At 42.2% G+C, this 24682-nt stretch overlaps 1 protein-coding gene across 4 annotated transcripts in view; it reads right to left on the bottom strand.

Moving 5' to 3' along the window:
• LOC148901438 (protocadherin alpha-C2-like) overlaps positions 1–24682 on the bottom strand; it is a 53506-nt gene that overhangs the window by 21281 nt on the left and 7543 nt on the right. The window contains exon 1 of one of the 4 annotated variants that reach the window (XM_089023742.1): positions 21794–24636. The exons of 1 other annotated variant lie outside the window; for it this stretch is intronic. In XM_089023742.1, coding sequence (XP_088879868.1) covers positions 21794–24217 — 2424 coding nt within the window. In that variant the 5' untranslated portion in view covers positions 24218–24636. Of the gene's footprint in view, positions 1–8727; positions 11115–13774; positions 19581–21793; positions 24637–24682 lie in introns of those variants that run through there. 2 more of the 4 variants (XM_089023750.1, XM_089023761.1) reach the window with 2 other exon arrangements.

The raw sequence follows: 24682 nt of genomic DNA, 5'->3' as shown, positions 1-24682 counted from the left end.
TTGTTCAGTAATATCAACCAAGAATGCAAGGTCCCGTAGCCATTCCTGAGATTGTAATTCCAACACCGGTTTTCCTTTTTTCTCCATGAACTGTCCGATTTCCTCTCGTAGATCACAGAAATGCCTCGGCTTAACCATCTCACTTCAGTTTGGTATGGCAGGCTGTGGGTAATGTTGCTGTCGCTGAGAAGTTTGTCAAACTGATGATGGTTCAGACCTCTGGACCGGATGAAATTTACAATGCGAACAACCACCTCCATGACGTGGTCCATTTTCAGTGACTTGTAACACAATGCCTCCTGGTGCAAAATACAGTGAAATGCCCAGAAACTATCTCCCCCATTTAGGACTTGTACTTTGTGAACTTTGTCACGACACCTGCTTTCTTTCCGACCATGGATGGCGCGCCATCTGTAGCCAGGCTGACAGCGCGGCACCAGTCCACTCCAACTCTGTCCAATGCAGCAACGACAGAGCCGAAAATGTCCTCGGCTGTTGTGGTGTCCATCATTGTCACCAACTCAAGAAACTCTTCAGTATACAGTCAATGTTTCATCAACTCCTCGAATAAATATGGCCAGTTGTGACACGTCTGTGATGTCAGTGCTCTTGTCAATTGCCACGGAAAGTGCAATAAATGACTTGACTCTCTGTTTCAATTGTCTAAATCTGCCGATAGGTCCAACATCCTCTCTGCTATAGTATTCCTCGTCAGGCTAATACTGGCAAAAGCTTGTCGCTTCTCGGGACATACAAGTTCAGCCGCCTTCATCATGCATCGTTTAACAAAGTCACCGTCGGAATACGGCTTCGATGCTAATGCTATTTAGCTAGCAATTAGGTAGCTGGCTTTTAGCACTGTTTCACTGACTTCTCGGCTCCGGATGAAAGTTGACTGCTGTTTCCTCAGACCCGCCAGCAATTCGTTAATCTTTTCTCTTCTCAGTTGTCCTTGCAACCCGTTATATTTTTCGCTGTGATGAGTCTCGTAGTGGCGTCGAATATTATATTGCTTCAATACCGAAACTTGTTGCAAACACACCAAGCACAAAGGTTTTCCATCCATCTCTGTAAATAAAGAGAACGTGATCCATTTTTCTTTGAAAATTCTACACTCCTTATCTACTTTTCTCTGTTTGGATAACGACATTTTGGCTAATGAGGGTGTAGCGGAGAGGTAGAGATCAAGGTATTAACAATGTCGTAACAAGCAGCAAATGGCTGTCCTATTCAACGACGTAGCACAACGAGAACGTTCAATCAACCCAGTTTGGCACAGCCCACCACGCCCCTTGTGAGCAACGTGACGTCCTGTAGAAACGTCCGTCCTCCAAATAGAATTTGCTATCGCGGTGACTTCACCGGTGGTAGAAATTTGTTGGACAGCAGCGATGGGTATGTCGCCGGGTTATTCTGTAAAAATAAAACCCGCCGAGTCTTTATCGCATCACAAAACAGCGTCAAATGTTTTCAGAGCCAGCCGGTGACATCTTCTAATTAATAAATAAAATTCAGCACAGTATAACATTATATCTAAAATAGCAACATAGGTACAGATATCTGTTTGCAAGACATTTTAAAATTTATGTTTGATCGAATGAAATCACCAAACTTTGTCTTATCGTTATCGTCATGGAGTCAACATTGGGATATATTATGGGCCTGGTGGTTGGACACAACTACTGTGGGGTATTTTCATTTATTCATTTTCTGAAGGGGTGCTGGAGCCTATCCCTGCTGTCCTTCGGCAGTAGGCGGGGGACACCCCAAACCGGTTGCAAGCCAATTGCAGGGCACACAGAAACAAACAAATATCCATGCTCACACTCGCATTTGGAGTGTTCAATCAAGCTGCCAGAGGAAACCGTAGGACAAATACAAAACCCTCGCAAACACGTGGAGAATATGCAAACTTCACACAGGGAGTCCAGGTCCGTGATTGAACTGACAACCTCTGCACGGCGAAGTCAACATGCTAACCCAGGGGTGGGCAACCTTTTTGACTCGCGGGCCGCATTGGGTTCTAAAATTTGACAGAGGGGCCGGGCCAGGAGCATTTGGAGGGAGTGTTTGGGCCGGAAATACTAAACCTAAAGCATTAAAGGACAACCGACGCCTCCGGACAAGTTATGTCCATAATTTATAAAATCATTTCAAATGACTTTGACTGAGCGTATTTTACAAAGATTCCACAGCATATATAGCTATAGTTTACGTTCTAAGACTTGCGCTGAATATTCACGAAGTCTTGTTTTCGAGTTGATGACGATCCCCATGTGACGTCACGTTTGGACCGCCCCTGACCGAGAAAGCGACACACAATGCATTTTGGGTACTTTGTTTGGTCTGAAAACTTCGTGTTGATCCGTGTTGATGGCGAAATTAGAAGGAAAACATAAATAACGCCATGGTGAATCGTTGTGTGTTGCACCAAGACAACTATTTGATATTCGCTGACACAAATTCCCAGCTGACAAATCAGCCCATTTCCAACGGAGCTTGGGCGCAATCTTCTGCATTTTCTGGGTGCTACATTGCTGTCATTGACGGCTCGAATTGATATGGGAGGACTCCTTGAATCAATTGCAAACATTTATGCTTTCCTCTTCAGAACTATTTGAATCATATTCATAACTGGATGAGTAACAAGAAAACATCTTCTCCGAATCTGAAGCCATTGTTTTGATTCTCGAGCAAGGCAAGACGTCTTGGCGTGACGTCACGAACAAGGGGGTGGGACCTTCTGAAACTGGCCATTTCCGGATTCATTTTGAAGTCATTTTTATGTGTTTTTCATTTAACTAAAAATATCAGCCTGCCTGTTTTGGGTATTTTAGATGCTATAAAAAGTTTTTCTGATGTCAGTGGGAAACACAAAAAAATGGTGCCGGTTGTCCTTTAAATGTAGTGTGTACAAACCTCATAGCACAATAAGAACCCAATTTATTAACTGTCTTTCAAATGTGAAAAATATCCCTGATCAGTTAATAAATTTGTCTCAAGGAATATGGCGTTTACATACTATTTCGCAGATACAGTAAAGTCTCGTTATATCGATATCGGATATATCGAAGGTCCCGGTTATATCGATACTATTTCTATGCACGCACGGAGAAAATTACATGCAAACAGGGTCGGATATATCGATAGTCCCGGTTATATCGATATTTTTTCGGACTCCCTTGAATATCGATATAACGAGACTTTACTGTACTTGGAGGAGGAAATGGAAATAGATTAAAATAACATATGCACTGTGATTCATCAAGATTGCGTCTGTTTTTAATAAGTTTTCATTGAAGGGGCAAAGTTAAAGAAATCAACATTTATTGAAAAATGGAATCACTTTCAACATTCAAAACATATTCCACAAGCTCAATAATACCTACTTGTGTTAAATTCCGCCAAATCATAGATGGTTTGTCCTGACCGCGCGCTCAACAAACTCCTCACTGACGCCCTCGCCTTCACGCGCAAACACAGACATAGGCTACCTGCAGTGAAATTTGCATACTAGGCACGGCAGCCAATCAGAAGCCTGCTTCTTTCTTCCGGACTTTCGCAAGCGTTATAAAGTCGTGCAATTGCATGTCCTTTTCCAAAATAGATGCACAGAACCTGTTGGAGTAAAATTGTATATCACGTAGTGACATTATATTCGTAAATTAGTTTGCTTAGTATTATCCAAGTTACTTGCACACGCACATAGCTTTTTATCTTTATCTCTAGCCATGCTGACTCTCAATAACAGAATGTGCAGACACAATAACAGAATGTCTCCTTGAACAGTCTCCTGCTTATCTCAAAATATGCTTGTGTTTTGCGCCAGTCTCAACCGGTGTGCTCCCCCTCCCTTTAGACGGTTGAGACCTTGTCACCAGGCACTCCCAAACTTTCAATAAAAGCAAGGGGACCAGAGATTGTTTTCAGAGTGGGTCGGATGAATGTTACGGAACAGTCTGAACACTCTCCTTGCAAGTCCATTTCTCACGTCTTTGTGTTTTTCTTTCACAATTGGTGAAAAGGTTTGGGTTTAACCCTAACATTAAATTGGTCCTTCGAGCCGTATTCCAAGAAACCTGACGATTCCAGCGTGGGAGAGAGATCCAGGCAAGTCTGTGGCCACAGCAACTAATACCCTTTTCGGGACTGGTTCCTCCCTCTCGGGCTGGGATCCGAAGGTTGACGGAGACCCAGGCACACGGAGACGTGAGTAAAATATTTTATTTAAAGAATGAATGTGTGACGAAAAAAAAAATATATATATATATATATATACAGTAAAGTCTCGTTATATCGATATTCAAGGGAGTCCGAAAAAATATCGATATAACCGGGACTATCGATATATCCGACTCTGTTTGCATGTAATTTTCTCCGTGCGTGCATAGAAATAGTATCGATATAACCGGGACTATCGATATATCCGATATCGATATAACGAGACTTTACTGTGTGTATATATATATATATATATATATATATATATATATATATATATACACACACACACACACACACACACACACACCGGTATTCAGGGAGACGAGTTAGGCGAAGTGTAAAACCCTGACAATTCTAGACTCTATCAGGTAAAAGGAAAGACCAGTTAAAGTCCGTGCGAGGGCAGACTCGCCTGTTGACCAGTTAAAGTCCGTGCGAGGGCAGACTCGCCTGTTGACCAGTTAAAGTCCGTACGAGGGCAGACTCGCCTGTTGACCAGTTAAAGTCCGCGCGAGGGCAGACTCGCCTGTTGATACAGTTAAATTCTGCAAGGGCGGCGGCGTCCTCTGGCAAAATAAATACAGTTAAATTCTGCAAGGGCGGCGGCGTCCTCTGGCAAAATAGGAAAATGCGTTAAAAGTGTGTGAACATGTGTGTGTGAATGGGAGTAAGATTACCACTACCGTTTCGAACTCCATATTAAACAGTGAGATTGTAAGTGGTGACTTGTTGTGGATGCAGAGGCAAGAATTGTCCGCCCTCACCGGGGTAGAAGCTTGAAAATTACCACAATAAGGCATTGATCACCACCTCACTAAGAACATCCCCAACTATTAGGACTCCCTAGGAGCACTCATCATAGTTGGGACCGAATTGCCAAAATGAGAAAAGGGCAAAGTAAACAACGTAAAAAAGAAATAGACAACCTAGAATGTAAAGATTGGACAGTGGTAGAAAAACAAGATCCAGAAGCACTAAAACCGTTACCGTATTGGATAAAAAGTATGATTTTAATGGCAAACTTTCGACGGCGGGAATAAAAGACTTACAGCAATAAATCAGATGTTACAAACCAAAATAACATTGCAGGAGTGCAAAAAAGATCATTTAAAGCGGATGTGTGAGAAGGTTGTTGCCAGCACTAGGCATGTTACTCGAGAAGGCTATTGCTAGCACGAGGCATGTTACTCGCAAGAAGAGGAAAAATCTCAGGGGAGATGAAGTGAAAATACACAAGGACTGATCACCCTTGTGTCTGTTGTGTCTGTGTGTCTGTGTGTCGGTGCCTGTGTGTGCCTGTGTGAGCTTGACTGTCTGTGAGTGAAGCGCCAGCTGTTTTCGGACGCGAGTGCGTCTGAGTGTGATTGGAATTGCGATAACGTGTCGTAATTCATGTAATATACAGTGGGATTCAAACAGCAGACTTTTGAGGATGCAATATGCAAGTTCTCCTCACCCGATCGGGGGTTGAAGAAGGAGAAACCACAAATGTAAATTTGAATTGCTGTCCTACTGAACGAACCCAGTTATAGAGTCCGCCCTATGCGTTGAAGAACTGGACCAAATTCATAGAAGCAATAAAAGGGGGAAAAAAGGTAGCGCGATGCGCGTTTCGAGCCATAGCTCTCAATTTAGGGGCGTCCCGAATGTATAAAAGTTGACAACACACTTGTTTCTGATGGACGAAGTGTTGGAATGTGGTCAGTCCTACTCGGACATTCAAAATCAAACTGCCTTCGATCTGAGGTGCCGAAATGACGTTGATTAAAAGAGGTGAATAACCTTATTCTGAAAGAGATGTTGGCTGAATTAAAACGTTATTAAAATATAACGATTGGGCAAAGGGCAAATTTAGCATATTATGGCCGTATGGTTGTAAGCAAGAGAAGTGCCGGAGGCAAGAAAATTGCCAAAATTATTTTGACACGAACCGCAATTTCAAACAGACGGAAATGCGGCTTGGGTCCGGAAAAGTCCCAAAGTATCAATTTTTAGATTTCAGAGGGTAACGTGAGAAATTTGAATTAATTTGTTGCATTTGAAAATTGATGTTGTGAAAACTACCATTGAAATGTGTGATAAATGTCAACATCAGAAGATTGAGGGTTTTATTTGTGGAAAAAAAAAACATTGGTCGATATAGACCAGGGATGTCAAACATACGGCGCGCGGGCCAGAATCGGCCCCCAAGTAGGTTGGATCAGGCCCGGGGGATAATTTAGAAGTGGAAAAAAAAATAAAAATAATAATAACTCCTGAGGCAGAAAAGGCCTTTTGTGATCTCAAACGAGCATTGGTCAGCACTTCTACACTAGCTTTGCCTGACTAATATAAAACCTTTTACCAAATGGTCGATTGCAAAGGACATTTTATGACATCTGTCCTAAACCAAATGCATGGTAGTAAGTTACGTCCCGTAGCATACTATTCAACCAAATTAGACTATTACTATTACCAAATTAACTGCTAAGAGTAGGCCAGACTTACAGGACACGCCTTTAACTGAAGGCTATACTTTGTTTGTGGACGGTTCATCACGAAAGGATGATCTGGGAAAGACAAGAACTGGTTATGCTGTAGTTACGTATGATCGAATTTTAAAAGCTAATGCTTTACCCCAATATTATTTTGGTTTGTCCTGACCGCGCGCTCAACAAACTCCTCACTGACGCCCTCGCCTTCACGCGCAAACAATACACGTGTACCGTCGCCGAGCACACAGACATAGGCTACCTGCAGTGAAATTTGCATACTCGGCACGGCAGCCAATCAGAAGCCTGCTTCTTTCTTCTGGACTTTCGCAAGCGTTATAAAGTCGTGCAATTGCATGTCCTTTTCCAAAATAGATGCACAGAACCTCAGACCAGAATAAAGATTCAAAAGAAGCTAACAACATATGTGACGCTACAAAACAATTTACATTAAACCGTGACTGTAAAGTGTACGTGAGACTTATGAAAGGGGCTTAGTGGCTCGTAGGAAGCAATGCCAACGTTGCATTGTGCACCACAATGACAACCGACTACTGCAGCAAAATCTAGCCATGAACATTTACCGTAAATTAAGCAAGGTAGCATTTGTAGAAGGTACATTCTTGATTTAAAAAATAACTTTATACTTTGTGACAATGTTTTTTAATGTGATTAGTTGTCTCATTGTGCTTCAAGTTGTGAAAAATGGGACAGGCAACTTTTCAGTTATCTGCCCTGATGTCCGCTAACTTTTTGTCACGAGTTTATGACACTGTTTTTACTATAATTTGGGCAGGTTCGGCGGGCCGGATGTGGCCCGCGGGCCGTAGTTTGCCCATACCTGTGCTAACCCCTCGACTACTGGGCAGCTGTGTATTTTCATTACACTGACTAAATTCTCTGAACATGTTATTTTCTCTCTCTGGCTGTGAGTCATCCATCTAGCCATCACATAATGAACTCTCCAGGAAAACACCATCCGAGTTTCATTGCCACCTGTGTGCTAATAGTTCCCATTTCCGAAAGCTAAGATGCACAAAGATGCACTAAACTTGAATACGCAGATGTACAAAATGTGTTACATACAAAAAATTAAAGTGTACGAGCTAAAGAATGTGAATGTATTTGAATCAAATATATTTGATTCAATTCAAGTCAGTGACACTGACGAAGGCGGAAGTAGACGCCGAAACATGTCAGGTATTTGAACACCTACACTGTAAGTAAAGAATCTGCTTTAAATTAGATATCAAGTAGACAGGATGAACTTAGTACAACGATTAATGTTGTTGGTTTATCTAACCCGGCAAATACAATAACGGGTACAGCAAATAGTAAATGCTCCTCCGCTAGACTGAAAAGCTACAAAACCGGTGTATAAACTTGCTGCCAATCATAAAAGTAAACAAGGCATGGTTTCCTGCAAGCATCTCATCTTTGAGGTGGCAAGATTTCACACTAAATCTGTATTGTTTACTTAATGTTTATTTTGGTTCCCATACTTTTTGCACCGTTTTTATAAGGTGGTGTGACATGATTTTTCGAATGGATGTATTTGCGCAAAAAAAGAATGGCAAGCACTGCTGTACACAATTTATTTTAAAACTCGAACATGTAGATAAAATCGCTACTTGAAACTATTGTCGCTTATCAAGTGTATTAAAATTATTTTCAAAATAATTACCTCCTTATTTATAGTTACAGGATTTGTTTTCATTTTCATGTAATGAATAAAACTAAGTAAAACAGTACAGCATTCCCTTTCCATAAGACTTCCATAACATTGGATTAAAGCAGGATCTTAAAAAAAGAAATGGGACATTTCTCAGGGCCCAAGGATTGTGTGATTTACTATAAAATTGATTCTAATTGACAGGTTCTGTATTTAGTTCAGGATTAAAAAGCTTGAAGATTATATTTTAAAAATATATCATTAAAGCAACTGCTTTGGTCACATACTGGAAGTGCACTTCGCATATATATAGTGTCGTGTTTAGATCGTTGCAAATGTTGGACAAACGTGTCATTGTACCTGCAGCGTGGAAGGAGCAGAGCCGCTGGTCTCAGACATGGCTGTGCTCCTGGGAATACTGGACACAACGTATCTGGAGCCCTTCGGTGTGGGCTGCCGGACCACCAGTTTTCCTTTCCTGGTCTCTGCTAGGAACAGACTGTACCAGTAGGCATCATTGGACACCAGTGTGGAATCTGCGATGGTGGAATTCCTCTCGCTGAGCACGCTGTTCCTGCAGGGAGGAGCCGCTTTGCTGGGTTTGACCTTCTGACACTTAAGCACGATGGTGACCAGGATGGTGATGAGCAGCAGGAAGGAAACCGAGCCCAGACCGATGACCAAATACAGGTTGAGGTCCGAGAAGATGTCGTATTCCAGAGGGACCTCCGTCATGTCCGAGTAGGCCTTCACTGCCGTTTCCACTGTGGACAGCTTGATGGTGACTGTAGCCGAGAGTGCTGGCTCCCCGTTGTCCTTGGCAACAACAACCAGTCTCTGGTGACGAGAATCTTTGTAGCTGAACATTCTCATGGTGCGGATCTCCCCGTTATACTGGTCCACACTGAACAAAGAGGCGTCAGTCACCTGCAGGAACTGGTAGGTGACGCGAGAGTTGTGCACAGAATCCACGTCCAAGGCGATCACCTTGGCCACCAAGGAGCCTTTATCTGTGGATCTGGGGATCTTCTCCTCCACCACGGAGCCGTGCGCTCGCCAAGGAGAGACGATAACCGGGGCGTTGTCATTTTGATCAACGATGATGATGTGCACGGTCACGTTGCTGCTGAGCGGAGGAGAACCAGAGTCTCTGGCCTCGATGTGGAAGAGAAAGTCCTTGTCTATCTCATAGTCAAAAGTCTTGAGTGCGTAAAGGTTCCCGTTCTCTGGATTGATGGAGAAGAGCATGGACACGGAGGTGTTGGCGATCTCCTTCTCCAGGATGAAGTACACGAGGTACTGGTTCTCATGGAGGTCGGGGTCAAAGGCACTGACGGAGCTGAGCAAGGCGCCCGGGGCGTTATTCTCCATCACACGTATGGTATAAAAGGACTGAGCGAACTGTGGGACGTTGTCATTCACATCCAGCAGCTGCAAAGGCATGGTTTCGTTGTCACTTAAAGGAGGAGAACCTCTGTCGGAGACGGTGAATGTGATGTCGTATTCCGGAACCTTTTCACGGTCCAATGGCTCCGAAACAATTAATTTATAAAAGTTATCAGGCGACTCCATCAGTTTAAAAGGCATGTTGTTTGGAATGCGAAGATCCACCACTCCATTATTGCCTGAGTCCTTGTCACTCACACTCACAACTGCTATTACAGTGTGTAGAGCTATATTTTCTTTAATGGGGCTTTGAAAGGACTTGATAGAAATTTCCGGGTGGTTGTCATTCATATCTGTCACTTGTATCGTCACCTTACACTGGCCAGATAAGGCGTTTAACCCTCTATCACTTGCGATGACTTCCATTTCATAAGATTTCAAATCTTCATAATTAATCATCTCCTTCACTCGGATTTCGCCATTTTCTTGATTTAAAGAAAACACATTCTGTGTTCTTTCCGACGTGTACAAACTATAAGTATAAAGCACATCTGAATTGGAGCCTTCATCTAAATCTGTGGCGTTTAGTTGAATCACCAGACTGCCAATAGGGGAGTTCTCCATCACCTCAACAAAGTATTTGTCTTTGTCAAATGATGGAACATTGTCATTGACATCCAGGACTCGAACAATGATGCTGGCCGTGCCCGTGCGCGTGGGAACTCCGCCGTCCACCGCAGTGAGGATGAGATGATGAGCAGCCTGCTCCTCTCGGTCCAGTTCTTTTGTCAGAATTAAATCTGCAAATTTGGTGCCGTCTCTCCCCATCTGAATTTCGATCTTAAAATGTTGGCTTGAGCTCAAGTGGTAGTTTTGCACAGAATTGAGCCCAACATCTGGGTCTACTGCATTATTCAGGGAGAACCTCTCTCCAACCGGGGTGGACTCAGAAATGTCCAAATGCATGGTGCCTCTTCGAAAATGAGGAGCGTTGTCATTTATATCCGTGATTTCCACTTCAATGTTGAACATGCGAATGGGATTCTCAATCGTTGCGTCCAATTTCAAAGAGCAATACGCGGTTATTTTGAAAGTGCAGAGTAATTCTCTGTCTATTCTCTCCAAAATAAAAAGCTCACCCGTGTCTTTGTTGATGTCGAGATACTTTTTATTTTCGACCACATCGACGCGCATTTTCCTCTTGCTGACCGTCCGCGCGTCTAAACCCAAATCGGACGCCAAATTCGCAACGACTGAACCTTCCTCCATCTCTTCAGGAATGGAGTAGTGGGTGACAGACGATATCGGGTCCACCAACATGAATAAAAAGAGAAGAACGACAAGTGGGCGCGTCTCGACAAACTTACTGCAGCTCCGTGTCATATTGATGGGAAATCCTTTAAACGGGTCAAGAGGAATGAAGAGTCGCTCTCCTATTCAACGACGGAGCACAACGAGAAGGTGAATTCAACCCAGTTTTGCACAGCCCACCACGCCCCTTGGAAACAACGTGACGTGGTGTTGACACGTCCGTCCACCTTGCTCTCCTCCAATTACAATTTGCTATAGCAGTGACTTCACCGGTGGGAGAAATTTGTTGGACAGCAGCGACGAAATTCGTTTTCAAGAGTCCTTGAAACACTTGAAATTACGGCTATTCCGCTGGGTTAATTATTTAAAAATAAAACATACAGTCTTGCTCGAATCACAAATTGCGTCTATTGTTTTCAGAGCCAGCCTGTTACATCTCTTAATTCATAAATAAAATTCAGCACAGTATCACTATACGTACATCGAAAATAAAAAAACATAGGTTGATATATCTATTTTCGAGACAATTCAAAATGCATGTTTGAGCTAACAAAATCACCAAACTTTTTTTTTTATCATGAAGTTTAAATGACATTTGAGCTGTTTGTTTGTTTGGAGTAAGAACTCGGATGCACCAAAGATATGTCATCTAATACGTTTTTTAACAAAAGCAATACTTTTTTTCGGAAAAAAATTCACACTTTTTAGTTTATAGAGTCAACATTGGGATATATTACAAGATATATTGCGGGCCTGGTGGTTGGACACTACTACTGTGGGTATTTTCATTTTTCATTCATTCATTTTCAGAAACACTATCTTCACTACTCTTGCAGGGGTGCTGGAGCCTATCCCTGCTGTCCTGGGCAGTAGTTGGGGGACAATGGGGGACACCCTGAATCAGTTGCAAGCCAATCGCAGGGCACACAGAAATAAACAAACATATCAGTTTACACTCGCACAGCGGAACGATTTGTAGTGTTCAATCAACCTGACAGAGGAAACCATAGAACAAGTAGAAAACCCTCGCAAACACGTGGAGAATATGCAAACTTCACACAGGGAGTCCAGGTCCGTGATTGAACTGACAACCTCTGCACGGCGAAGTCAACATGCTAACCCCTCGACTACTGGGCAGCTGTGTATTTTCAGTACACTGACTAAATTATCTTAACATCTCTGAAGAAGTTATGTTTTCTCTCTGGTTGTAAGTCATCCATCTATCCATCACATATTGATTTGTAAACGAACTCTCTGGGAAAAGACCATCTGAGTTTCATTGCCACATGTGTGCTAATAGTTCCCATTTTCAGAAAGCAAAAATGCACTAAGATGCACTAAACTTGAATATGTAAGTGTACAAGATGTGTTACATTTAAATAATTCATGTGTACTAGCGCAATAATCTGATTGCATTTGAATCAAATAATAAGCCTCATTTAAATGAAAAACTCCAATGTGCCATGAAGAGTGATGATAAGGTAAACTTTTGGGAAAACAAGTACAGAAGTCGACATAATTACATTGTGAATAGAATTGTTTGAAGTAAATGTGGTGTAAATTTCATATCGATGTGTAAACAACAGCACAAGCATTGTGAACTATTTGCCATTTGAACAAATTAGTGCACAACGTGGACAAATGATAGAGGTACTGTTGTGCAAGTGACAGGTGGGTCAGAGTGCCAAAACCATTTACATTGTTTGCTTTCTTTTGCAACGTTGCAAACATGTAACATCAGGATAAATAACACTGATAGTATGTAAAAATCAGTGTTTTAAAACATTGCTCCACTACTATTCTGTAAGCAAAGCAATCAGTGTATAGATAACGGAACAGTGACTCTCACCCATGGTGTAGAGAGGAAATTATTCAGTATCTGACTTACTTTGTCCCAAAATTATTTTGTCTTGATAAACAATGTTGTTTGTTTATCTCAGCCGGTGAAGGAAATAGATACTTGTAATATTTTAACCTAACACCTGCAAATATACTAACGGGTAGAGCAATTAGTAAACGCTCTTTCACGATATGAAAAGCTACAAAACATATGCATCCACTTGCTGCCAATCATAAAAGTAAACCATACATGGTTTCCTGCAAGCACATCATCTTTGAGGTGGCCAGATTTCACACTAAATGTGTATTGTTTGCTTAATCTTTATTTCTGTTCCCATACTTTTTGCAGTGTTTATATCAGGTGATGTGACATGATTTTTCGAATGGATGTATTACCTCAAAAAAAGGAAGCAGTGCTGTACACGATTTATTTTAAAACTTGGAACATGTAGATAAAATCGCTACTTGAAACTATTGTCGCTTATCATGTGGATTAAAATTATTTTCAGAATAAGTACCCCCTCATTTATATTTACAGGATTTGTTTTCATTTTCATGTAACGAATACAACCAAATAAAACAGTACAGCATTCACTTTCCATAAAACTCTCATAACATTGGATTAAAGCAGGATCTTAACAAAAAGAAAATAGAACATTTCTCAGTGCCCCAAGGATTGTATGATTTACTATAAAATGGATTCTAATTGACGGGTACTTTATTTAGTTCAGGATTAAAAAACTTGAAGATTATATTTTAAAAATATATCATATTAAAGCAACTGCTTTGGTCACATACTGGAAGTGCACTTTGCATATAATTACTGGCGTGTTTAGATCGTTGCAAATGTTGGACAAACGTGTCATTGTACCTGCAGCGTGGAAGGAGCCGAGCCACTCGTTTCAGACACGCCTGTGCTCCTGGGAATACTGGACACAATGTATCTGGAGCCCTTCGGCGTGGGCTGCCGGACCACCAGCTTTCCTTTCCTTGTCTCTGCTAGGAACATGCTGTACCAGTAGGCATCGTTGGATACCAGAGTGGAATCTGCGATGGTGGAGTTCCTCTCGCTGATCACGCTGTTTCTGCACGGAGGAGCCGCTTTGCTGGGTTTGACCTTCTGACACTTGAGCACGATGGTGACCAGGATCGTGATGAGCAGCAGGAAGGAAACAGAGCCCAGACCAATGACCAAATACAGGTTGAGGTCCGAGAAGATGTCGTATTCCAGAGGCACCTCAGTCATGTCCGAGTAGGCCTTCACTGCCGTTTCCACCGTGGACAGCTTGATGGTGACTGTCGCGGAGAGAGCTGGCTCCCCGTTGTCCTTGGCAACAACAACCAGTTTCTGGTGACGAGAATCTTTGTAGCTGAACATCCTCATGGTGCGGATCTCCCCGTTGTACTGGTCCAGACTGAACAAGGAGGCGTCAGTCACCTGCAGGAACTGGTAGGTGACGCGAGAGTTGTGCACAGAATCCACGTCCAAGGCGATCACCTTGGCCACCAAGGAGCCTTTATCTGTGGATCTGGGAATCTTCTCTTCCACCACGGAGCCGTGCGCTCGCCAAGGAGAGACGATAACCGGGAAGTTGTCATTCTGATCCACGATGATGATGTGGACGGTCACGTTGCTGCTGAGTGGAGGAGAACCAGAGTCTCTGGCTTCGATGTGGAAGAGGAAGTCCTTCTCTATCTCATAGTCAAAAGTTTTGAGTGCGTAAAGGTTCCCGTTCTCTGGATTGATGGAAAAGAGCATTGACATGGAGGTGTTGGCGATCTCCTTCTCCAGGATGAAGTACACGAGATACTGGTTCTCATGGAGGTCGGGGTCAAAGGCACTGAGGGAGCTGATCAAGGCACCCGGGGCGTTATTCTCCATCACACTTATGGTATAAAAAGACTGAGGGAAGTGTGGGACGTTGTCATTAACATCCAGCAGCTGCAAAGTCATGGTTTCATTGTCACTTAAAGGAGGAGAACCTCTGTCAGAGACGGTGAATGTGATGTCGTATTCTGGAACCTTCTCACGGTCCAATGGCTCCGAAACAATTAATTTATAAAAGTTATCGGGCGACTCCCTCAATTTAAAAGGCATGTTGTTTGGAATGCGAAGAGCCACCACCCCATTATTTCCTGAGTCCTTATCCCCTACACTGACCACAGCTATCACCGTGCCAACATCAATGTTTTCGCTGACTGGACTATGAAAAGATTTAATGGATATTTCTGGGTGGTTGTCATTCATGTCTTCAATTTGAATTTTGATCGTACATTGTCCCGATAAACTACTGACGCCTCTGTCTGCTGCTATAACCTCCATGTCATAAATTCTGAAATCTTCATAATTCAACATTCCTTTAACAGAGATCTCACCTGTAGAAGGATTCAAATTAAATGTTTCTTGTGTTTTCTCTGGTGTATATAGACTATATGAATATGTTAAATCAGAATTGGGACCCGCATCCAAGTCAGTTGCATTTAAATCAATAACGAGGCTCCCAATGGGGGAATTTTCCATTACTTTAACACTGTAAGCAGTATTATCAAAGAAAGGGGCGTTATCGTTATTGTCTAAAACATGAACGATAATACTTGCTGTGCCAGAACGCGGAGGTGTACCGCCATCTACTGCCGTTAATATCAAATTGTGCACAGCCTGCTCCTCTCGGTCTAAAACCTTATTCAAGATCAAATCTGCGAGTTTTGTTCCCTCTCTCCCCGTCTGAACCTCAATCTTAAAATGTTCACTTTCACTCAGGTGATATGTTTTCACTGTATTGCTGCCTACATCTGGATCGACTGCGTTACTGAGAGAGAATCGCTCCCCTTTTGGTGTGGATTCGGATATGTCCAAATGAATTGCGTCTCTCCGAAATTGAGGGGCGTTGTCGTTCATGTCCATTATTTCAACCTCGATGTTAAATATTCTTAACGGGTTCTCCAGGATCACCTCTAGTCTCAGATAACACGAGACCGAGGTCTTTGTCGTGCAAACATGTTCCCTGTCAATCTTCTCAACAATATAGAGCTCCCCGGTGTCTTTGTTGACGTCCAGATATTTTTTGTTTGAAATAATGTCCAAACGCATCTTCCGCCGATTCAGTGTTTTGACATCCAATCCGAGGTCGGTGGCAAGATTCGCAACAACGGACCCCTCCTTCATTTCCTCTGGTATGGAATAATGGGTCACGGAGGTAGATATTTGAGTAGCGTAAAACAGAATCACAATGACGAACAGCGCGTACCTTTGCTGTGGTCGCATCACTCCGACGCATATCATTGTTCTCTCTTGTGCTCACTGCACTTCGTCCCACTGCGTGCTTGTCCAGTCCAATTTCGGCGCAAAAATAGTCCACAACACGTTTTGTTTTTCAAATATATTCCAGATTATATTAGTCTGAAAAAACGAGCGCATAGACCGGACTTCGATTTCAGTACGTATTGCCAAGTGGTCGTTTGTTAAGAACCACCCTTTAATGGTCGATGACGACGACATGAATGCACGGGCTCTTGTTTAAATAGAAAAAAAACAGCGCCACCATCACCCAAGATTGTTTTTATTATATCCTATATCACCACCCAAACTGAAACATGTTTTTTTTTTCTTTTCTGTATAGCGTATATTGACAACACAAATGACCATGTTGTTTTGTGTTCAATGCAGTTTCTTTTTTCCTCATGATTCATTATCATTTTGCACATGGGATTTTGTTTCGAGAAAACTGCTTGTAACCGCTTTTAAAGCCCCCCATGAAATGATCTTAGCGTAACTGAGTAGTATAAAAACATATTTGTCCATGACAGATGTGATTCTACTCATTCCTACTACATGGTGATACAGTGATAAAGATGTGGTTTATCACCAAATTACACTAACCAGCACAAAAAGAATGGAGTAAAAGTTTGAAACTCACAGTTGTGCCATTGAGCTGCAATACAAAATATTTCTGGATACAGTTTCTCATAGCGGAGAATACTATTGCATGGATGCCACATATCAAAGTCAAAGTCAAAGTCAGCTTTATTGTCAAATATGCTAATATGTATGACATACAGCACAGATGCAATATACTATGTGTTATTTCCACAGATTTGATACGGTAGTTTCATGTGTAAATTAATGATCAAGTATGAGTGCTAAAATCTAAAAGCTACCTTAGTAAAACAACATATGTTGAGGTGGCACAACAAACCACATAATCTGAGTAAAGTTTGTAAAAAATGCCACTGACCAAATATATGCACTTGTAGAAATGAGGTTTGTTCGCCAAAGTCATCACTTATCCAGGATCAAAGTTAAAGACACATTGTTGACCTGTCTCACATTTTAATCTGCTGCTCCATATCAGAATACAGTGGGGCCTCGGTTTACGAACACCTTGCCTTACGAAAATTTCAGTTTACGAACGTTAAAATTATGAAAATTAAACCTTGGTATAAGCACTACTTTTCGGGATACACAAGGAGCGTCGCCCCACCACGGCTGGCGGAGTAATCTTCAGCAGAAGAACGCCAAAGCACACGACCAAACAGAACCCCTGCCGGCTTACCTTTCCACACCCCCTTTCTCTGAATGCACACGTCGATCTTCTTCAAGGATTCATAACGGATACTTTTGCTGTTATGGGACCGAAAAAGACCCCATAACAGGCTCGTGTTCAGCCGAAGAAGACACAAAACAAAATTACAGTCGAGGAGAAGAAAGATATCATTGAGAAACACGAACAAGGTGTGCGTTTGTCTCATTTAGCGGCTGAGCGGATATGCTAAGTCCACCATTGCTACCATCCTTCGCAACAAAGCTTTACACAAAGACGTTATTTACTCGATGTTTTCACGTGACTAATGACACCGAACTATCCCTTAAGGATTATTGGAAGGACCATTTCAATGTGTATCATTGTGTTCAGGTGATAGAAAAGGCTTGGCATGATGTTACCCTTTCATCCTTGAAAGCAGCATGGAAGAATTTGTGTTCCGGATGTATCCTTGGAGGGACTTTGAAGGATTTGATCCTCATGACTCTGTTGTTTTGGACAACATTGTTTCTATTGGACAGAACATGGGACTCGAAGTGGATGCGGATGACATCGAGGAGCTTGTTGCTGACCATAATGAGGTCTTCAACACAGAGGATTTCATTTGTCTTCAAGAGGACAAGCAGAAGCAAGCCATTCAGGAGTTGTCATCTGAGGGCGAGGAGGAGGAGATGGCTGCAGCATCAAGTGAGAGCATCAAGGCAATGTTAGCTAAGTGGAATGATGTGCAGGCTTTTTATTGAAAAGTTCCTTCCGGAAAAGACTGTGGCTATGAGAATCATCAACATGATGAATGATAATGTGATGCCTCAGTTTCGTAAAACCTTACAAGTCAGAAAGCAACAGGTGTCAATTAAGAGCCATCAACGACCATCACAAATGTAAATAAAGCGACTTTATTATACAGTGCAGTGTATTTCTTTCATTACAATACAATAGCACATTTATTATACATAGAATAAGGTATATTGTGTGTGGTTTGAAGGCTTATTTAGTTGAAAATTATATTTTATGGAGACTTGGGAACGGATTATTCTCATTTTAATGGTTTCCCATTGGGAAATAATTTTTGGGAGACACACTTTTCACCTCACACACTGTCTGGGAACCAGTTAAGTTCGTAAACCAAGGCCCCACTGTAATTCCATTCCAACCCTGTATTTTTCTGCCTTGTATATCAAGTGGAATAATGTCAAAATACAACACATATACGCTAAACAACTGTTTGCATGTTTCGAATAGAGCTGATAGAGGGCTTGTGTTGGCTTACTCCCCAAATTCACTTAGACCCTCACTTTCAACACATCTTTTTGATTTTTGTAATGAATTGTTGTCTCCTTCTGATGTGTTGCCGTGTGCCATGTCACGAGCAAAGTGAAATGACTTTAATTTCAAGCATTGAGAACCAGAAACATGTTTTTCCTGAAATCGGGCATGATTTGAACGAACACAAACGCAGCTGTTTTTGTTTAATTTTGTGCAATGGAAAAACTGTATGATCATCAAAACTTTAATGGGCATTTAATTTATTTTTCATATAAGTGAAACCATTTGAGAAGATTAGCCTACATTCTGTTACAGATTTGTATTGGGCAAAAAGCATGAATGAGTCATTCCAGAGTTACTGCCCAAATTAAACAGAGTCCACAAAATGTGCTTAATTTAGACCAGGATAATTAATGAACTTCAAAAACATGGAATTATGTATTCATTTGTAGAGTCCCGCTATAACTGGCGGGTATCTTGTCATTGGTTGCCATGACAACAAAAATATAATTTATTTGGACTTGTTCTGTAAAAGTGTTTAACATTTCTATGCGACCCTTTACATGTGTTTTCTTAAAATTGTCTTCAATACTTTAGAATGTGTTGTCATTATCACTTCTGCTTCGGTGTCATGTGTTTTCGATAAACGAGAGCAAGGCGAGACAGACAGAACGAGACTGACGCTAGGAAGAGACAGAAGCAGAGCAACTGCTAGATAGAGAACGAGAGTCTAAAGTCTACGTCAACGTTTATCTACTTTCGGTTAATATGGTGCACACGGTACATTATTAATTTCCTTATTGACTGAATGTTTTGTCGAACTTATTGTAATGTTGTCGTTTCAATGTCCTTTATAGTTTTCACGGTGATCCTGTCATGATCTGGTTGGCGACCAACGGGTGGCGCTGTCGGCCCCGCCTGCACCTGCACAGGTGCCGGTCGTCCCGAGCCTTGGCGGACTGCCACGTTCGGATTGGCGACCACCGGGTAGCGCTGTCAGCCCTGCCTGGTGCCTCGCAGGTGCTGGTCGTTACAATTAGTGACACTTAAAAGGACTCCCGGCACGACCATCCGGTGTCGGGTCATTGTTTGTTGTATGCAATTGTATGCTTGTATGCTGTGCATGTGTTTTTTGAACTTGGTGGACTTTTACACTTGGTTTTATTTTGATACTTTGTATTTTTCTGTTCAAATGATTTTAACGTTTTAGATTTTGTTCCTGTTGAATTTATTTTAATACAATTTGTGAAAGACAACCTCCTGCTCCCTCCTGTCTGCTTTTTGGGATCCACACCCGCCATTACCACCTTGCAAAACGTGACAGTTCCAAGTGTTTCACAGTAAACGTGACATCAGTAAGAAGTGTCATCCTTGACCGGGGTAGATACAGTGAAAACGTGTGCTTACTAACCGGAAGTAGATAAACGTTGACGTAGACTTTAGACTGTCGTTCTCTATCTAGCAGTTGCTCTGCTTCTGTCTGTCTCGCCTTGCTCTCGTTTATCGAAAACACATGACACGGAAGCGGAAGTGATCATGACAAAACATTATAAAGTATCAAAGACGATTTTAGGAAAACACACATGTAAAGGTTCGCATACAAACGTTAAACACTGTTACAGAACAAGTCCAAATAAATTATCTTTTTGTTGTCATGGCAACCAATGACAAGACACCCGCCAGTTACACCCCCTTTGCTTCAACCCAGCTACCATATGTCCATATTAGTTCTCTGTCGTGATGCTGAAAAGCTTCCACAAAGGACTCAATTGAGCATGGATCACCAACTCATGTCCTTGAGGGACCTTATCCTGCATCCTTTTGAAGTTTCCCTCCTCCAACTCACCCAATTCAAAATGGTCAAGATTATGACCGCGCAATGCAGAAGCCCAATCATGATCATTTCAATCAAGTTTGATGGAGGAGAGAAACTTCTAAAACATGTAGGTAAGAGGCTTGCGAGAACTGGAGAGGGTAACCACAGTATTGAGGGTTTCTCGATTCTCGCCCCAGAGTGGAGGATACTCGAGGCCAAATCCACACTCCTTCTTGCATATGTAAAAGAATGGACATGCTCCTTAAAATGGCAGTCACAGTATCGAGGAGCAGGGAGCTAGTTCTTATCCCGTGACTGTAAAGTGTACTTGAGAGTTTTGAAAGGTGCTTAGAAATTAAATGTATTATTATTATTAATCATAATAATAATCATATTAATAATATTTACAAATGTTGAAATTCAGATACATAAGATCCACTCAAAGTCTCTGCTGCCCCACACAGAAGCAAAGCTTTCAAGGGGACTTATTTATATAAAGCCTGATAAAAATTAACAACATGCGACAAGCAGCCAGAGGAGCAGCAACATTCCTTGTTCCACATCCAAACTATGACCAACAAAAAAGAACAACTACACTGGGGAATAATACACCTCTGTTCAAATGCCAGAGTAGGAGACTATAATAATTAATCCCAAAACGTCTCCATCACAAATGAGAGCAAAACAACAACACATTGATTTAAAAAAGAATAAATCATGAAAGCTCCACAGCTGTTCTCAGAGGAACACACAACTAGTAATTGATATAGATTGCTGCATCTTCTTCAATATGGCTGTCGGGCACTTGGCAATCTCTCTAATCATTGTAGAGGGTTATCCAGTTTTTTAGGATTGTGCAATATATTCCCAATTCATTGTGAATTCATTGTTTTTCAGGGTACATTTAATGTCTTGGAACTTATTTGTACCCTTTTCCGAACTAACATGTTTGAACAATGTGATTGGACTCTGAAAGCCCTGTGCTCTGAGGTATGGATAAAGGTGTCACAAAAAAAAGCTTATTAAAACATCTGAACTGTATTTGGGGTCAGATGCATTAAAATTTGTGCAGGTGTGGGTTGACTGCAATTTTACATTAGTTATAATTTGATTGGAAGCACAAAATGTCATTGCATTCACGTGCTTGCTGTGTTTACATATGAGATGAGTTTAATGTGAAAGTCAAAGCTCTGAATTGTCCCACTATTAAGTCAGTATGGTGAAGCTCGACGAATCCATTGAGGTATTATATGCACTTGACTCATACCTGCAGCGTGGAAGGAGCAGAGCCGCTGGTCTCAGACATGCCTGTGCTCCTGGGAATACTGGACACAACGTATCTGGAGCCCTTCGGCGTGGGCTGCCGGACCACCAGTTTTCCTTTCCTGGTCTCTGCTAGGAACAGACTGTACCAGTAGGCATCGTTGGACACAAGTGTGGAATCTGCGATGGTGGAGTTCCTCTCGCTGATCACGCTGTTCCTGCAGGGCGGAGCCGCTTTGATGGGCTTAACCTTCTGACACTTGAGCACGATGGTGACCAGGATGGTGATGAGCAGCAGGAAGGAAACCGAGCCCAGACCTATGACCAAATACAGGTTGAGGTCTGAGAAGATGTCGTACTCCAGAGGTACCTCCGTCATGTCCGAGTAGGCCTTCACTGCCGTTTCCACTGTGGACAGCTTTATTGTGACTGTAGCCGAGAGTCCTGGCTCCCCGTTGTCCTTGGCAACAACAACCAGTCTCTGGTGACGAGAATCTTTGTAGCTGAACATCCTCATGGTGCGGATCTCCCCATTATACTGGTCCAGACTGAACAAGGAGGCGTCAGTCACCTGCAGGAACTGGTAGGTCACGCGAGAGTTGTGCACGGAATCCACGTCCAAGGCGATCACCTTTGCCACCAAGGAGCCTTTATCTGTGGATCTGGGGATCTTCTCCTCCACCACAGAGCCGTGTGCTCGCCAAGGAGAGACGATAACTGGGGCGTTGTCATTCTGATCCACGATGATGATATGGACGGTCACGTTGCTGCTGAGCGGAGGAGAACCAGAGTCTCTAGCCTCGATGTGGAAGAGGAAGTCCTTCTCTATCTCATAGTCAAAAGTCTTTAGTGCGTAAAGGTTCCCGTTCTCTGGATTGATTGAGAAGAGCATCGACATGGAAGTGTTGCCGATCTCCTTTTCTAGGATGAAGTACACTAGGTACTGGTTCTCATGGAGGTCGGGGTCAAAGGCACTGAGGGAGCTGAGCAAGGCACCCGGGGCGTTATTCTCCATCACACGTATGGTATAAAAGGACTGAGGGAAGTGTGGGACGTTGTCATTAACATCCAGCAGCTGCAAAGTCATGGTTTCGTTGTCACTTAAAGGAGGAGAACCTCTGTCGGAGACAGTGAATGTGATGTCGTATTCTGGAACCTTCTCACGGTCCAATGGCTCCGAAACAATTAATTTATAAAAGTTATCGGGTGACTCCCTCAGTTTAAAAGGCATGTTTGGAATGCGAAGATCCACCACCCCATTACTGCCTGAGTCCTTATCATCTACACTGACCACAGCTATCACAGTGCCGACATCAATGCTTTCGCTGACTGGACTTTGAAAAGATTTAATGGATATTTCTGGGTGGTTGTCATTCATGTCTTCAATTTGAATCTTGATCGTACATTGTCCCGTTAAGCTACTGACGCCTCTGTCTGCTGCTATCACCTCCATGTCATAAATCCTGAAATCTTCATAATTCAACATTCCTGCAACGGATATCTCACCTGTTGAAGGATTCAAATTAAACATTTCTTGTGTTTTCTCAGGTGTATATAAACTATATGAGTATGTTAAATCAGAATTTGAACCCTCGTCTAAGTCAGTTGCATTTAAATCAATAACAAGGCTTCCAATATGAGAATTTTCCATTACTTTAACACTGTAAATTGACTTGTCAAACAGAGGAGCATTATCATTCATGTCTAATACTTGAACAATAATTCTTGCAGTCCCAGAACGCGGAGGTTTACCATCATCAACTGCTGTTAGCATTAAATTGTGCACAGCCTGCTCCTCTCGGTCTAATGTCTGTTTCAATATTAATTCAGCAAATTTGGAGCCATCTCTGCCGGTCTGAACTTCAATGCCAAAGTGTTGACTTTCACTCAGACGATATGTTTTTAGTGTGTTACTCCCAACATCCGGATCGACTGCATTGCTGAGAGACAATCTCTCCCCTTTGGGAGTAGATTCTGATATGTCCAGATGGATGACGTTCCTACGAAATTGGGGGGCGTTGTCGTTAATGTCCATTACTTCCACCTCTATGTTAAATATGCGCACAGGGTTTTCCAAAATCACCTCCAGTTTCAGATAACAAGAAGCAGATGATTTACTTGGACAAAGGATTTCTCTGTCGATTTTCTCCACAATATAAAGCTCACCAGTCTCTTTTTTCACGTCCATGTATCGCTTATTTGCAATAATATCAACTCTCATTTTCCTCTTGTTTAATGTTTTAACATCCAAGCTGAGATCGGTGGCAATGTTGGCAACTACTGATCCTTCCTTCATTTCTTCGGGAATTGAATAATGTGAGACTGAAGCCGGTGCCAGATGAACAAAGGAAAAAAACACAAAGAGCAGCACGTACCTCTTAAAGGAACTGGTTTTTAAAATGCACCATTTTGATGTTTGCCGGTCCATCCTATTTCCGATCGAACACAATTACTTGAAATCAAAAGACAACTTAACCCCTTTCACGATTTTGAGCTCCAATATGGTCATACGAGTTTCACTCAGCTAATCTGCGTTATGAGAATTGTTTGGGCGTGATATCTGTGAACGGCTGTGCGGTATTTTCCAATCACCCCTGATAGCAACGCGTCACAGCTACGGCTTTCTGGGTGATTTTGTTGGACAAACAGCGCCTCCCGCTGTTTTCCCACCACTCAACAGATAAGAAAAATTAGATCGGTTGAATAAAACTGTTTTGTCGCGTTATTGTGACTGTAGCTGACGCCAATATTGTCGTTGGTTGCCATTACAACAAAACTATAATTTATTTGGTCTTGTTTTGTAAAAGTGTTTTACGTTTAAATGTGAACCGTCATATGTATTGTAACTGGCGGGTATATTGTCATTGGATGACATGACAACAAAAATATAATT

This window comes from Hippocampus bargibanti, linkage group LG02 (assembly GCF_051943395.1).
Source record: "Hippocampus bargibanti isolate YZ-2025 linkage group LG02, ASM5194339v1, whole genome shotgun sequence".
NCBI classification, from domain to species: domain Eukaryota; kingdom Metazoa; phylum Chordata; class Actinopteri; order Syngnathiformes; family Syngnathidae; genus Hippocampus; species Hippocampus bargibanti.
Note: the sequence above shows the minus strand (reverse complement) of the source record. Positions and strands in the feature narration are given on the sequence as shown.